The sequence below is a fragment of the Silene latifolia genome, chromosome Y (assembly GCF_048544455.1).
Source record: "Silene latifolia isolate original U9 population chromosome Y, ASM4854445v1, whole genome shotgun sequence".
Classification (NCBI taxonomy): Eukaryota; Viridiplantae; Streptophyta; class Magnoliopsida; order Caryophyllales; family Caryophyllaceae; genus Silene; species Silene latifolia.
Genome location: NC_133538.1, coordinates 37,216,907 through 37,231,814, shown reverse-complemented (window position 1 = coordinate 37,231,814; position 14,908 = coordinate 37,216,907). Strand labels below are relative to the sequence as shown.

At 34.8% G+C, this 14,908-nt stretch overlaps 1 protein-coding gene and 1 long non-coding RNA gene across 2 annotated transcripts; both read right to left on the bottom strand.

Annotated features, from left to right (window-relative positions):
- Positions 1 to 7,399: 7,399 nt before the first annotated feature.
- On the bottom strand, positions 7,400 to 8,870 carry LOC141634489 (uncharacterized). Its single transcript, XM_074446645.1, has 2 exons — positions 8,663 to 8,870; positions 7,400 to 7,988 (listed from the first exon to the last, which is right to left on the bottom strand). The coding sequence occupies exons 1-2, from the start codon at positions 8,790 to 8,792 to the stop codon at positions 7,594 to 7,596; spliced, it is 525 nt and encodes a 174-aa protein (XP_074302746.1). The 5' UTR covers positions 8,793 to 8,870; the 3' UTR covers positions 7,400 to 7,593.
- Positions 8,871 to 12,417: 3,547 nt separating this feature from the next.
- LOC141626900 (uncharacterized) lies at positions 12,418 to 14,362 on the bottom strand. Its single transcript, XR_012536467.1, has 2 exons — positions 13,382 to 14,362; positions 12,418 to 12,707 (listed from the first exon to the last, which is right to left on the bottom strand). It is a non-coding gene; the product is annotated as an uncharacterized LOC141626900 (long non-coding RNA).
- Positions 14,363 to 14,908: the final 546 nt, after the last annotated feature.

The following is a 14,908-nucleotide window of genomic DNA, read 5'->3' as shown; positions in this document are numbered from 1 at the left end:
TCACTAAACTGTATATATATCTCAGGTCCTAAATTTACTTGGTGTAACAATCGCTATGGGTCCGCACGAATTTATGAACGCATTGATAAAGGCCTGGCTTCTTCAACATGGCTTTCTTTCTTTCCAAATACTGGTATTCTACATTTGCCTATTCAATGTTCGGATCATGCTCCTATTATATTGGATACAGATATGTTGCAAATTCCACGCAAATGTTCTTTTAAATTAGAATTGTGGTGTTTTGAGTATGATGAACTAGTCTTAAACCCGTACAAATTGCACGGGTTGCTATTTTAGATGTTGTTATAATCAAATAATGTATAAGAGAATGATTATTTTTTAAAGTCATGTTTAAGATTTTTAAATTGTATTATAATTTTAACTGCAATTAGCAGGTTTTTATATTACGAACGTTGTAATATTATGTAGCGTAAATGATGCAGTAAGTTTAATAGCCAAGTATTCGTTGTAATATTATGTAGCGTAAACGATTTTTGCACTTGTGCAGTTGTGATATGGTATTAGGTACATGTAAATATTGGGTTATCATCTCCACAATTAAAGGCGAAAGGTTATACTATATCATATACTCATATAATTTATTTATGATAAATAATTTTTAATATATATGTGAAATATGATACAAACGTTAAAATAATAATGACCCGCTCCTGTATATAAACATATGTACATTCATGTTCCAATTTATGAATGTATCACATCCTGTTTTTTTAGGGTTAAAGACCCGTTAATGTTGACTCGTGACCCCGTTGACCTGAACACGAAAGTTATTTTAGCGTCGAAACCCGTTCCGCTTGACCCGAACACGAAACTTATTTAAGGGTCGAAACTCAACCCGTTTGACGCGTTGGTCAAAGATAAATGAATAATATTATTAAACCATTAATATTTGAATATTATATTTTATAAAATAAATAGAATAATAGTATTTCAATATTTAAGTATAAAAAACAAATTAAATATAAATTTCATATATTTTTATATCATTAAATAAAATCCTTAAACTGGCCCATAATTAACTTAACATAACACATAGTTTCATAAATTTCATATATTTTTATACAATCCTTTTTCTCCTCCTTTATACTCTCAATTAAAAATCCCTTAAACTGGCCCATAATTAACTTAACATAACACATTAAAACCCTAACCTGTCAACTTAGAAGACCCTTCCTCTATTCTCAGTTCTCATCACTCTTCTCACAATTCACGCCGCATCCTATTCCTCTCATCACTCATAATTATGAATTCATTATCTTCCTCCCTCATCACTTTCATAGTTTCATCCTTTCATAACCAGAAACTTTATTTATGAATTCCCTCTCGTTTTTTCCGAGTGAACCAAGACCAATTGATGGTGCGATTCTCTTTGTTTGTTTTTTTAAATGTTTTTCTTAGAGTTGATTGTATGATCACCCTATTAATCTTCAACTTTGTGCATTTTTATTTCAATTGAAAGAGTTCGACTTGTTGATCAGTAATTTGTGGGCTGATTTTTGTCTGAAATTGATTATTTCTTTTATTGCACAAAAAAAAAGCACCAACTTTGGATAATTTCGTTCGTTTTTCCAATTTACGGGTTGAATTCCTGTTCATAAACAGGAACTTTTCTTACTTTCAAAAATAAATATTACCCCAAATGCATTGTTTAGATTACGAAGTATTAATTAGTAACTACGGAGTAATTATTAATATTATTGGGATTTGTGGTTCTTGGATTTTATAAATTCATATTATTATTATACATATTTAGACGAATATGATATATATCATGTTAGGATTCTTCGTAATTAGTAGTATATTCTTCTAATTGTTTGTTAAAAGTATGAATAGGTTGTTTTCATTGGCATAATGCATCCTTGATTCTAAATAACGCGTCCTATTAGCTTGGGATTTTTTTTATTTTATATAATTATTACTTTATAGTATTATCCACAATGTATTCTGAAAACACGTTTTTTTCGGGCAGATCAAGATTTAATTCTTCTGTTTCAAGAGTTTAATAGTGATCAATTTAATTATTTTAAATAATTGTTATTATAAATATGTAAATTTGTATATTTAATATTTGTATATTTTCAATATGGGTTTTTGTGGGCATAGGATAAGAAACCCAAAAAGGAAAGAATTAATGATGTTTTTCTTGTAAAGTGATAGGATATTGCAATTTCCCATAAAAACATCATTAATTCTTTCCCTTTTGGTTTTCTTATCTTATGCCTAGTGAGCATAGGATAGAAAAACCCTTTCAATATTTATGTCACATACTGTATTGTTCAAGCTGTTGTACGTAATAATTTTGTAATTGAAAGATTGAACAATTAAAGCATTAATTCAGAGAGTATCAATGTAATTAATTCAGAGAGTATCAAATCACATTGTTTGTAATACTCTGGAAGTTTTTGCGTTGTAATTAATTCCTTTAACAAACGTGGGCCTAAAATTCAGCAAATTTAAATTGTCTTTGAATTGTTGACTTTCAACCACAGAGCGACACATCAACTCTGTGGTTGTTGCTTTAATATATAGGATGCCTTCAAATTCTTCAGCATGAATGGTTTAAATGGGACAAAGGCTCTTCCTCTTATAAGCTCCGCTATAAACTTAGTCGCACCAGGGGTGCTTTAAAGAAATGGACACTCCAGAAACGTACAGAATGGCATAAAAAATGGACTGATTTTGATGATCAACTAGGTTCGGAATTACAACATATTTTTAATGGCCATGATCCAAGTGGTTACGAACAATGTCATGCTCAATATTTGGAGTTTAATAGAGCCGCTACTCTTTTTTGGAAACAACGTGCAAAGTTGCATTGACTGAGAGATGGGGATGCGTGTACAAAATATTTCTTCAATTTTGTAAGGGAACGTCAAAAACGGAACTTCATTTATGGGATATGTCAGGATGATGGCTGCTGGAGCTTTGATAGTGCTGAAATTTGCTCTTCTTTTGATACTTACTTCAAAAATATTTATGAAACTAATATTGCCCATCAACCTCTACAAGACTTCCTTACTGAATCTAAGGATATTTTTGATAAGTTATGTTTTACAATAAATGAAGATCAGCATGATTTGTTGGCAAAACCATTTACTAGAAAGGAGGTGCGTAAGGCGGTGTTTCAAATGGGTTCCATGAAATCACCAGGTCCAGATGGTATTCCGGGTATTTTCTTTCAAAAATATTGGTTTCATATTAAAGACGATGTTACAGCTGCGGTGTTGTCTATGTTGAACACGGGACATATCCTCAAATCTTTTAACCGTACATCTATTGTTCTCATTCCAAAAAATAAATGTCCTGAAAAAGTGGAGCATTATCGACCCATCAGTTTATGTAATGTTATTATGAGGATTGTCTCCAAATGTGTTGCTAATAGGCTTAAATTGTTGATGCCACAATTAGTTGGGGAGTATCAAAATGGGTTTGTCCCTGGACGTTCTATTGCTGATAATGTTCTTATTTCTCATGAGATTTTTCATTACATTTCAAAAAAATCTACTGGCAGGAAGGGGGTTTTAGCTTGTAAAATAGATATGAGTAAGGCGTATGATCGCTTGCGATGGAATTTTATTGAAGCTACACTAATTCATATGGGTTTTCCGCATAGCATAATCTCTTTAATCATGGACTGCATTAAAACAGTCTCATATGAAGTGGTCCTAAATGGAGTCCCGGGTACGGCTTTTCAACCAAAGACGGGTATTCGACAAGGCGATCCCTTATCTCCCTATATCTTTGCGCTCTGTACTGAGGTCTTGTCTCAACTTCTGCTTAATGCGCAAGAGTCTTCTGCTCTTCAAGGTATACGATTATGTCGCTCAGCTCCATCTATTTCGCATCTTCTGTTTGCTGATGATTCCATATTTTTTATACATGCTGACATCAAAAATTGTCAGTCACTTCAAGGGATATTAGAGAAATATTGCTTCTATTCAGGGCAGCAAATAAATTATGGTAAATCAGCAGTGTCTTTTAGCCCGAATTGTACACTTCGTACAATTACGGAATGTCTACGTATTCTTAAGGTTCCTGGTGGCAATTCAATGGGATTATATTTGGGATTACCTACGGATTTTGGATCGAGTAAGAAAGAGGTGTTCGCTCAAGTTGTCCAAAAAGTTTGCAAACGACTTCTAAGTTGGAATAATGCTTTCCTGTCTTCTGCTGGCCGACTAACTCTTATTTCTTCTGTGCTATCCTCGCTTTCTACCTACTCTCTATCTGCATTTCGAATGCCGGTAAGTGTGATTTCAAATATTGATGCTTTGATATCACAATTTTGGTGGGGTGGTTCACAGGCAGGAAAAGGGATTAATTGGTGTAGTCGACTTTTCTTGCATTCTTCTAAACGCAATGGTGGATTGGGAATCCGTCATAGTGGTTGCCTAAATCAGAGTCTGCTTGCCAAACTTGGTTGGAAAATTGTGACTAATTCCGACTGTTTGTTTAGTCGTTTTTTCGGGTGTAAGTATAAAATTACGAAAGAAGCTGTTTTGAAGCCTAATTTCACCATATCCGATCCGTTATCTTGGGGTGGTCGTGGGATTAAGTGGGGTCTTGAGTTGCTTAGGAATAATCTCTCATGGCAGGTTGGTTTCCCTTCCACTTTAGATTTATGGCGGGATAAGTGGATCCAAAACTCCTCGCTGGCACAGCTACTCCCCTTATCTACTGCTGATCTTCAACAAAAGCCACTACAGGAAGTCTCTTTGCTTCAATTAGTCTCTGGCCATTGGAATTATGATGCTGTGCTAAATATTTGTGGTCCAACTATTGCGCCATTGGTTTGTGCTATTGCTTTACCATCAGAAGACAAAGATGATTTCTTGTTTTGGAATCTAACGCCTAATGGTAAATACTCTAGTAAGAGTGGTTACGCTGTTGCTTTTTCCAAGCTGTGGCTTGAAAAATCCACTTTAAAGGATAGGACCAGAATGGCACCTTCGACTATAGCATTCTGTAGTAAGGTTTTATGGCGGCTTCCCATTATTAACAAATGGAAACTTTTTCTCTGGAAGCTGCTCTCCAACTCCTTACCCTGTGGTGAAGAAGCTCAAAGCCGCAATCTGGATTGGACTGTTGCTCTGTTTGTAATTCTCAGGCCAGTATTGAATCTTTGACCCATCTCTTCCGAGATTGTCCATCAGCATCTCGCATTTGGGCTGGTTCCCCTTTAGGTCTTCGATCCAATGTGGGCAGTAGTGTCACCATTCAACAATGGATTATTAATTGGTTGACCTATTTCCGTCGGTTTCCAAACTCGATTTCCTCTATTTCGTTCTTTGTTAGTACCTTGTGGCATATTTGGTGCTTCAGAAATAAGCTAATCTTTCAAGGTATTCCTATTGATTATTACAGCATCTTTACTGTCATAACCATATATGCAAATAGTAATATTCAAGTGGAAACGGAACGACGGAAAACAATTCCGGCATCCCAGCCAATTAGCCTTGATGTTGTGGAAGACTCTTAACTTCTTCGTAATCATTTTCCTCTCTGCATTATTGGCCAAAAGATCTGCTCTACTCATATCCGTATTAAATGTGATGCTTCATGGAAGCCTACTCTTCAAGCGATTTGGATGGTTATTTCGAGAATGATCGTGGGGATATAATTCATATGGGTCGATCCTCCTTTTGGGCTCAATCGTCTTTTCAGGCTGAAGCTATGGCTCTTAAGTATGCGTGTGACGAGGCTATTGCTCAAGGACATCGGCACATCGATGCTACTTCTGATTGCCTGAACCTTGTGCTCCAGCTTAATGGGTGTGGCGACGTAAATCATGACGCATCATCAGTTTTAAGTTCTATTATGTCTCTTGTTTGTTTATGTCACTGTTTCTCATTGAGTCATTGTCCACGTCGTCTTAATAGGATTGCTCATGCTATAGCTCAGTCCATAGCTTAAGCAATCTCTTTGTATTTTAACAAACAAAAAAAAAAAAAAAAGTTATTCAGCTTAGTTCAAACAGGATTATCAAGCAATCACACTCACACTAAATTTCATTATTTGTTTTAACTAATCATCATTTCAAGCTTTTATGATGATTGAATTATCCTTAACCATATGTAATTATGAGTGGTGGTTACCAAATAAATTAGAAAGGTCCTTATAACTACATGAATATCACTTCCCAAAATTGGCATGTACGTAAATTATCAATTAGTAGATTATACAACCAGTTGCATGCAGTTGTACGGTGTACAATTCGAGCTGTGTATTAAAGTTTTCGAGTTTTGTTTAAAAGAATCTGAGCTATGCCGTAAAGTTTTTGAACTCACAAACTTAAACATAAAAAATAAACTCTTATAAAACTCATAAAAATTACACATAAGCTCGGATTAATATATATGGTTGTACAATACTTGTTATACAATTGGTTGTATAGTAATAAAGTGTACGTCCATTAGTACATGCATGTATTATTATGTATATTAATATAACATTTTGTTTCCTACTTGATACCCAGTACATGCATGTATTATTATGTATATTAATATAACATTTTGTTTCCTACTTGATACCCAAACTGAGGGAGTCGGAGACGAAAAAGGAAAGGAAATCGAAAGGAAATAACTCCTCAATTTTGTACTTGTGACTCGAACTTCTTTCATTAAAAGAAAAAAAAAAATCTTTTAAAATGGATTTTACCTAAACACCTTCTCATAACTTCTTTTACTAAATACCATGTTTTAGTGAGAGAGATGTCTAATGAATGATTTTAGGCTAATTTAGTGTAAAACTGTTACACCCGGCTTTCTAATCTGAACAAACCCTAAAACAGCAACATTGCATACATAATGTTAAAACACAAATTCTCATTTGTTTATTCAATATAATATTGCGAAAGTGGTAATTAGGCCCCTTAACTCTGATCAATTGTGAAATTAGACCCCATAACTTTTATTTGGAGCAATCAAGCCCCTTAAGTTTCATCAAAAGTGAAATTCAACCCCATTTTTTAAATTTACACAAGAATTTTAATTAAAAACAATTTATATTGGTATTAAATAATTTATTAAATAACTAAAAATTACTAATTGCAACTTTACGAATTTTTACATAATTTATTAATCATTGAAGAATACTTTTACATACATATTTAGTAAATTATTTATAATTTATATAACATTCATACATATATAATAAATTGTCTATATATTATAAAATTCAAAATAAAATAATTCTCAATATTTAATATAAATATAAAAGTTCTAAAATTATAAAAAATATATTTTATATTTGATAAATTGTATTAAAAGTGATATTAATATAAGAATTTGGTGAAAATTATGAAAATGGGGTTGAATTTCACTTTTAGTGAAACTTAAGGGGTTTGATTGCTCCAAATAAAACTTATGGGGCCTAATTTCATAATTGAACAGAGTTAAGGGGCCTAATTACCACTTTCGCGAATATAATAGTACTAATATTAAGATTTCCAACATAGATCAACTTCAACCTAATTAAACACTAAAGTACACACATAATATCTTAAACAGCTCCCACGCGACAAAACCCGGCCACAAATCCTGTAGCGAAAGGAGTACCAAAGTACACGTATAATCATGGTATACCGATAATAGGAAAGAAAGAAAAGAAATCGCTAGTTGGTGGTAAGCCCCACTCCGAGGGAATAGGAAGATCAACGGTCATTGATGAATCGATATTTGGGTCATGAGATCCACATTTCCCATGGCAAGATTTGGAGAAGACGAGAGGGGTACGTGTAGTGTAGGCGTTCTTTTCACCTCTTGCCAAAACAATCTTCGACATTGTATCTTGCTTAAGGGCATAAAGTTGGGTCGGGCCACCGAGCAATTTAGCCAAGCATTTTGGTGAAGTAGCTGTTAGCGAGGTTGGAGAACTTGATGGGAGAGTAGTCTTGAAATCACTATTTTTGTCAGTGATTGCCTCAGAAAGCTTCTTCACTTGGTCACACTTTACTAGCACTCTGATTCCTGCAAACATGAGTAAGAAATGTCAGCATATACTAATACCGTCCTACTGGTAAATTTTGCTAGAGGACTTGGACATCGAAATATGAATAGACCTATGCACCTGGGCATATTAGATACGTGGATATATATTTCATTTTAACTTTTAAGCCATAAATAAGAGGGGGTTACATAAAATAGCCGAAACAGACACATGAACACTTTTATCAATGTTGAACATATCTAACCATGCGTCGGATAATGAGTAAATTACTCCCTATCTCATTCATTTGTTTACATTTGCGATTAGACTGGGGCACGGGAGACCTGAAGAAGCTGAGAGCCATATGCAACAATAAAGACAATTTCACAATAGTAATCTTTTAAAACACAACATGCTATCAATAAAAAACGACACTCAGCAGCAACTATCATAAATTAAGAGAAGATTATGAAGCTGAAGAGCGTCTTGGGGCCTGAAAATTCTTAAACATAGAATTACTGATGAACTACTAAAACTATATACTTTTATGACCTTGCAAATAAATAATGCAGTAGAAAAATTTCAAAACATGTATTCGCTATCAACTACGGAGTACATAACTGTAGACTTATTTGATATGAACAATATACTTCTATGAGCTAATAATTCAACAGTATGAAAGAATCAGAATACAGCTGAGGTGGGATATACAAACCAGCGAAATCATAGTCGGAACCGCAGTCAGTGCACGATACTGAACCCTTGACTTCAGAGCATAAAGTAAAATCAATACTTGAGAAGGCCAGTGCTATAGCAAACACGGTAATGAGCTGAGAAAAGGCCATAGAAGCAGCCAAGTTAAAGGGAGATAAGCAAGAGGTACAAGGAGTTTATGTTGCTGGGAATAAGAGTGGAACCCTGCATATATAAACTGAGCAACAATGCAAGTACAAGAAATTATTAAGGGTGGCATTCAATAAGGGACCCCAAGGATGGTGAGTAGTTGGGCAGCAGCTAGATTTAAAATTTACCCTTGGATACTATGACTTCAATCAAACGCTTTGCGTAAAATGTGAACTTTAGCACAAGGTCGTACATATACAGTTAAAACATAAAAGAGTATATACCGAAGATTCATCTTCTTCTGAAAGTTAAAAAATCAAATGTCGAGAACGTATATATATGAATGAATGCACTGTCTGTACTCTTTACTATATGGGAACAGAAGTTAAAATGCAAATGAGACATTCAATGCTAGCTGATCCACATACAGTTACTGAGATTAAATGCAGTTCAATCAACAATGACAAATTCCAGTTTTAACAGGACAACAGGTAATACATTTCCATCTACCAAAAAAAACAGTAGAATCATATGCAAATTATCTACTAGATGGAATAATTAATGATTAAAATTCCCTGTCCCCCCAGGATAACTGTAATAATAGACTTAGTGTTCTAAATAAGAATTATGCTCTTGGCCTTGACATCTGATTACTACTCAGCATAATAACATGTGATGGGATTATCGTCTTACTTTCCTAATTTTGGCATTTTTCCAGGACAAGGTTGGCACTGCAGTAGGGGCAAGGACTAGTACTAGCACACAACGAGCTCACAGACAACCAGTACAAACAAAACTTATTATCTCAATTAATAGCAGATTTAAACAAAGCAACATCATATGAAGTTCTCAAGTGATCTTTTGTCACTTCACCTTCCAAATTAGAACACCTAAAAAGCAATCAATGCTTTTTTTTTTTTTTTTTTTTTTTTTTTTGATAAGGTAAGAAAACTAGATTGATCCTTTGGGATAGGACCAACCTATCTCATTCTTTCGAATGAGTGAGGTGAGTTGAAGCCACCGGTTTTCAAACCACCTCGAAAGAGTTGGACATAAATGTCCAATAGAAGCAATAAAGTCAGCAACCTTATTGGCTTCACGAAAAAGCAATCAATGCTTCTTAAATAATGTGCTGCTGAGTGCTGATCAGGCGATGGTAAATACCATCATTAATCAGACTAGAAACGTGTGTATATCGTACATTGTACATTCCTGTTTGTTAGAGCTCTGCGTTTATATATTGACGTCTCGTATTTTGATTAATGAATAATGAATAATGAGAGGGGAAATAATTCCCGAAAACTATATCTTGTCTTCCTTCGGTATCACATATTCACATGTGCTTGAACTTCAGTCCAAACCTCAAGATTCATAAAATAAATAAAGAAAAAATCGCATAAAAGTAATTTATTATCATCATGATTTTACATATATCTACCTTGTAATGTATGATTTTTTCTTTGCTAATAAGAGTTTTCGAGTTAGAAGGTACCTAATATGTACACTACTTGGCACACAAGTAACGAACAATTTTATTTTTTGTCCAAAGGTATTAATATTTCTTATTTGTTTGCTGACAAGTGACAACTACTAGTAGGCAATTCCCGTCAAAGAAAAGCAAGGCTTCCGTGGTTCCGTTTTTACTTAACAAGGCAAGTGAGCTGAATGTCCCTCCATTTTCCCCTGTTTTTCCAATCCCTCCAACTATGACTCATTTTAATTTTCCCTTTTATCATCCATCTGCTTTAACTTTGCCTTGTCTCTCATCCTTACATCAGATTAAGTCAACAAAAATCACAATCAGACAATAGATCAGTAGAAAAGAAGTGTTAACTTTAACCACGGGAATATACAGTGGAGAGCATGGATGAACACCCTTCTGTAACTTAGTTGATAGCATAATTAAAGAGAAAATGGAAGAAAATAACACTGATTAATGACTTAGCTGGGTCTGAGGGAGTAATTGTGAGTTTAGTTAGAAGGCCAAACAAAAATAAGAGTAGAAAGAATAAGATGTAAGCATCTAACATGGACCGTTAAGTCAAGTCACAAACTAGACTTTCTCTGACGGAAAATGGTTGTTGATACTTTGTGACAAACACAGATTAAAAATTAGGGTGCTGATTTTTCCACGGAGCGTATGAACTGTGCCGCGGGATTTCTGTGCTTTAGACTAATTTACCCTCTACAAAATTGAGGTGGCATTGTGCTTAAGCGTAACTACTTACTGAGGCAATAAAGGAGTGCAACTTGTGTCCTCTTTAACTTGATTCTGACAATATCAATTAAAACTTGACAGCACAAACTTCCAATTATTTAGCACGTAGAATTATGGAAATCCTTCTTTAAGATGTAACAATCCGTCTCATCAAGACGACCACATTTATTCGTCACTGTGAGTGAAGATGAATAGTAGTCTCCGATAAAATGCAAGTGGGAGGCAAATCAAGTGAGGTATCCATTTCCCCACTTGCATTATCCATTTGTATTTTGTGAGAGGGACACTATCCGTCTTCAACTTGTGACGGATGAAGACGGATAGTGTCCGTCTTCAATGAGAATTTGTGAAGATGTAATTATATACGTCTACCCGTCTTAAGAATAATAGCTCCCAATACGGGTTGGGTTCGGGTCAGGCCAATTTAGATCGGGTCATCTCGGGTTTATCAAATTTCGGGTTAGGTCGGGTCGGGTTGTTTCGAATTACAGGCCTGTTTCGAGTTTGTTGGTCGGGTCGGGTCTGTTACATGTCCATGAAAGCTTGGGTCATTTTCGGGTCGGGTCGGGTTAATTCGGGTGCGGCAGTTCCGGTCATTTTCGGGTGTCGGGTCAGCCTTTTCGGATCGGGTTAATTTTGCCACGCTAGGAGTTACGGTAATTAATTTTTTTTTTTCACGGATTAAACTTTACTATTTCTTTTACTCAGGAGTTCTAAATTTAAGTAGATTTTTTTTCAAATCATAATTCTCGTACTAATGGTCAATTTGAAAAAACGAAACCAATATTTTCAAAACTATTAAATATGCCCGTTATAAATGAGAATTTGCCTAATAAAATAGGCAAAACTTCCCGTTTGATCTGAGTTAACACAAAAATGCAAAAATTTAGGAAATAATAGAACACTACTCTGTGCTTGATCTACTCATACAATAGTAGAAAGAAAGTCAGGAACGACAAAAAACAAATTAAGTGGACCTAGGACCTCGTACTTGCAAATGGAGGATGGAAGGGTATCTCAGTCATGCCGTTATTAAATCCCGCGGCTCAGTTCAAAGACCCCGTGAAAATATCAGCACCCAAAAATTAGGTACCTCGGACAAAAAATAAACTGTTGGAAATTTGCGTGCAAGGTGGTATAAATGTTAAGGTGCCTTCTAGCAAAAAACTTTTCAGATAACATTATGTTTGTATCCATATGACTACCAATTCACCTAGACCAACATCTTATTAGGTGGTTATTTGAAATAAGTTATGTTTGTATCAAACATAGCTTATTAGGTAGTTTTACGCAATTTCCGTAAAGAAAAACAAAAATCTGTGTGTCCATCAGCAAACGCCACATCATTTTGCTTCTAAGAAATTCAGTTTCAAGGATTTTTTTTTCCTACGCAAACAACAAAAGACACGAGCCATGAAGGTTTTTCATTATTGATAATCGAACTAATACTCGAAAGATAGTAGTTCAGTCAGAATGATAGACCAACATGCAGTGAAAATATTTGTGGGGACAGTGCATCAAGCCCTCTCACTATCAAGGATTTGAGCTAGGAGGAACACAGTAGAGTAATAAAAATTATATCATTAAATATTTGCCAGATTGTTAGAATAGTAGGTGAATAGGTTGAAATCACTATTTTTGTCAGTGATTGCCTCAGAAAGCTTCTTCACTTGGTCACACTTTACTAGCACTCTGATTCCTGCAAACATGAGTAAGAAATGTCAGCATATACTAATACCGTCCTACTGGTAAATTTTGCTAGAGGACTTGGACATCGAAATATGAATAGACCTATGCACCTGGGCATATTAGATACGTGGATATATATTTCATTTTAACTTTTAAGCCATAAATAAGAGGGGGTTACATAAAATAGCCGAAACAGACACATGAACACTTTTATCAATGTTGAACATATCTAACCATGCGTCGGATAATGAGTAAATTACTCCCTATCTCATTCATTTGTTTACATTTGCGATTAGACTGGGGCACGGGAGACCTGAAGAAGCTGAGAGCCATATGCAACAATAAAGACAATTTCACAATAGTAATCTTTTAAAACACAACATGCTATCAATAAAAAACGACACTCAGCAGCAACTATCATAAATTAAGAGAAGATTATGAAGCTGAAGAGCGTCTTGGGGCCTGAAAATTCTTAAACATAGAATTACTGATGAACTACTAAAACTATATACTTTTATGACCTTGCAAATAAATAATGCAGTAGAAAAATTTCAAAACATGTATTCGCTATCAACTACGGAGTACATAACTGTAGACTTATTTGATATGAACAATATACTTCTATGAGCTAATAATTCAACAGTATGAAAGAATCAGAATACAGCTGAGGTGGGATATACAAACCAGCGAAATCATAGTCGGAACCGCAGTCAGTGCACGATACTGAACCCTTGACTTCAGAGCATAAAGTAAAATCAATACTTGAGAAGGCCAGTGCTATAGCAAACACGGTAATGAGCTGAGAAAAGGCCATAGAAGCAGCCAAGTTAAAGGGAGATAAGCAAGAGGTACAAGGAGTTTATGTTGCTGGGAATAAGAGTGGAACCCTGCATATATAAACTGAGCAACAATGCAAGTACAAGAAATTATTAAGGGTGGCATTCAATAAGGGACCCCAAGGATGGTGAGTAGTTGGGCAGCAGCTAGATTTAAAATTTACCCTTGGATACTATGACTTCAATCAAACGCTTTGCGTAAAATGTGAACTTTAGCACAAGGTCGTACATATACAGTTAAAACATAAAAGAGTATATACCGAAGATTCATCTTCTTCTGAAAGTTAAAAAATCAAATGTCGAGAACGTATATATATGAATGAATGCACTGTCTGTACTCTTTACTATATGGGAACAGAAGTTAAAATGCAAATGAGACATTCAATGCTAGCTGATCCACATACAGTTACTGAGATTAAATGCAGTTCAATCAACAATGACAAATTCCAGTTTTAACAGGACAACAGGTAATACATTTCCATCTACCAAAAAAAACAGTAGAATCATATGCAAATTATCTACTAGATGGAATAATTAATGATTAAAATTCCCTGTCCCCCCAGGATAACTGTAATAATAGACTTAGTGTTCTAAATAAGAATTATGCTCTTGGCCTTGACATCTGATTACTACTCAGCATAATAACATGTGATGGGATTATCGTCTTACTTTCCTAATTTTGGCATTTTTCCAGGACAAGGTTGGCACTGCAGTAGGGGCAAGGACTAGTACTAGCACACAACGAGCTCACAGACAACCAGTACAAACAAAACTTATTATCTCAATTAATAGCAGATTTAAACAAAGCAACATCATATGAAGTTCTCAAGTGATCTTTTGTCACTTCACCTTCCAAATTAGAACACCTAAAAAGCAATCAATGCTTTTTTTTTTTTTTTTTTTTTTTGATAAGGTAAGAAAACTAGATTGATCCTTTGGGATAGGACCAACCTATCTCATTCTTTCGAATGAGTGAGGTGAGTTGAAGCCACCGGTTTTCAAACCACCTCGAAAGAGTTGGACATAAATGTCCAATAGAAGCAATAAAGTCAGCAACCTTATTGGCTTCACGAAAAAAGCAATCAATGCTTCTTAAATAATGTCTTTGCTGAGTCTTGATCAGGCGATGGTAAATACCATCATTAATCGACTAGAAACGTGTGTATATCGTACATTGTACATTCCTGTTTGTTAGAGCTCTGCGTTTATATATTGACGTCTCGTATTTTGATTAATGAATAATGAATAATGAGAGGGGAAATAATTCCCGAAAACTATATCTTGTCTTCCTTCGGTATCACATATTCACATGTGCTTGAACTTCAGTCCAAACCTCAAGATTCATAAAATAAATAAAGAAAAAATCGCATAAAAG

What these genes read in the sequence shown, in the direction of transcription:
- LOC141634489 (XM_074446645.1), bottom strand. Translation starts at nt 8,792, where the DNA reads ATGGCCTTTTCTCAGCTCATTACCGTGTTTGCTATAGCACTGGCCTTC. An exon ending in TTCCGACTATGATTTCGCTG is followed by an intron (nt 7,989 to 8,662) that starts GTTTGTATATCC and finishes TCATGTTTGCAG; the next exon opens with GAATCAGAGTGCTAGTAAAG.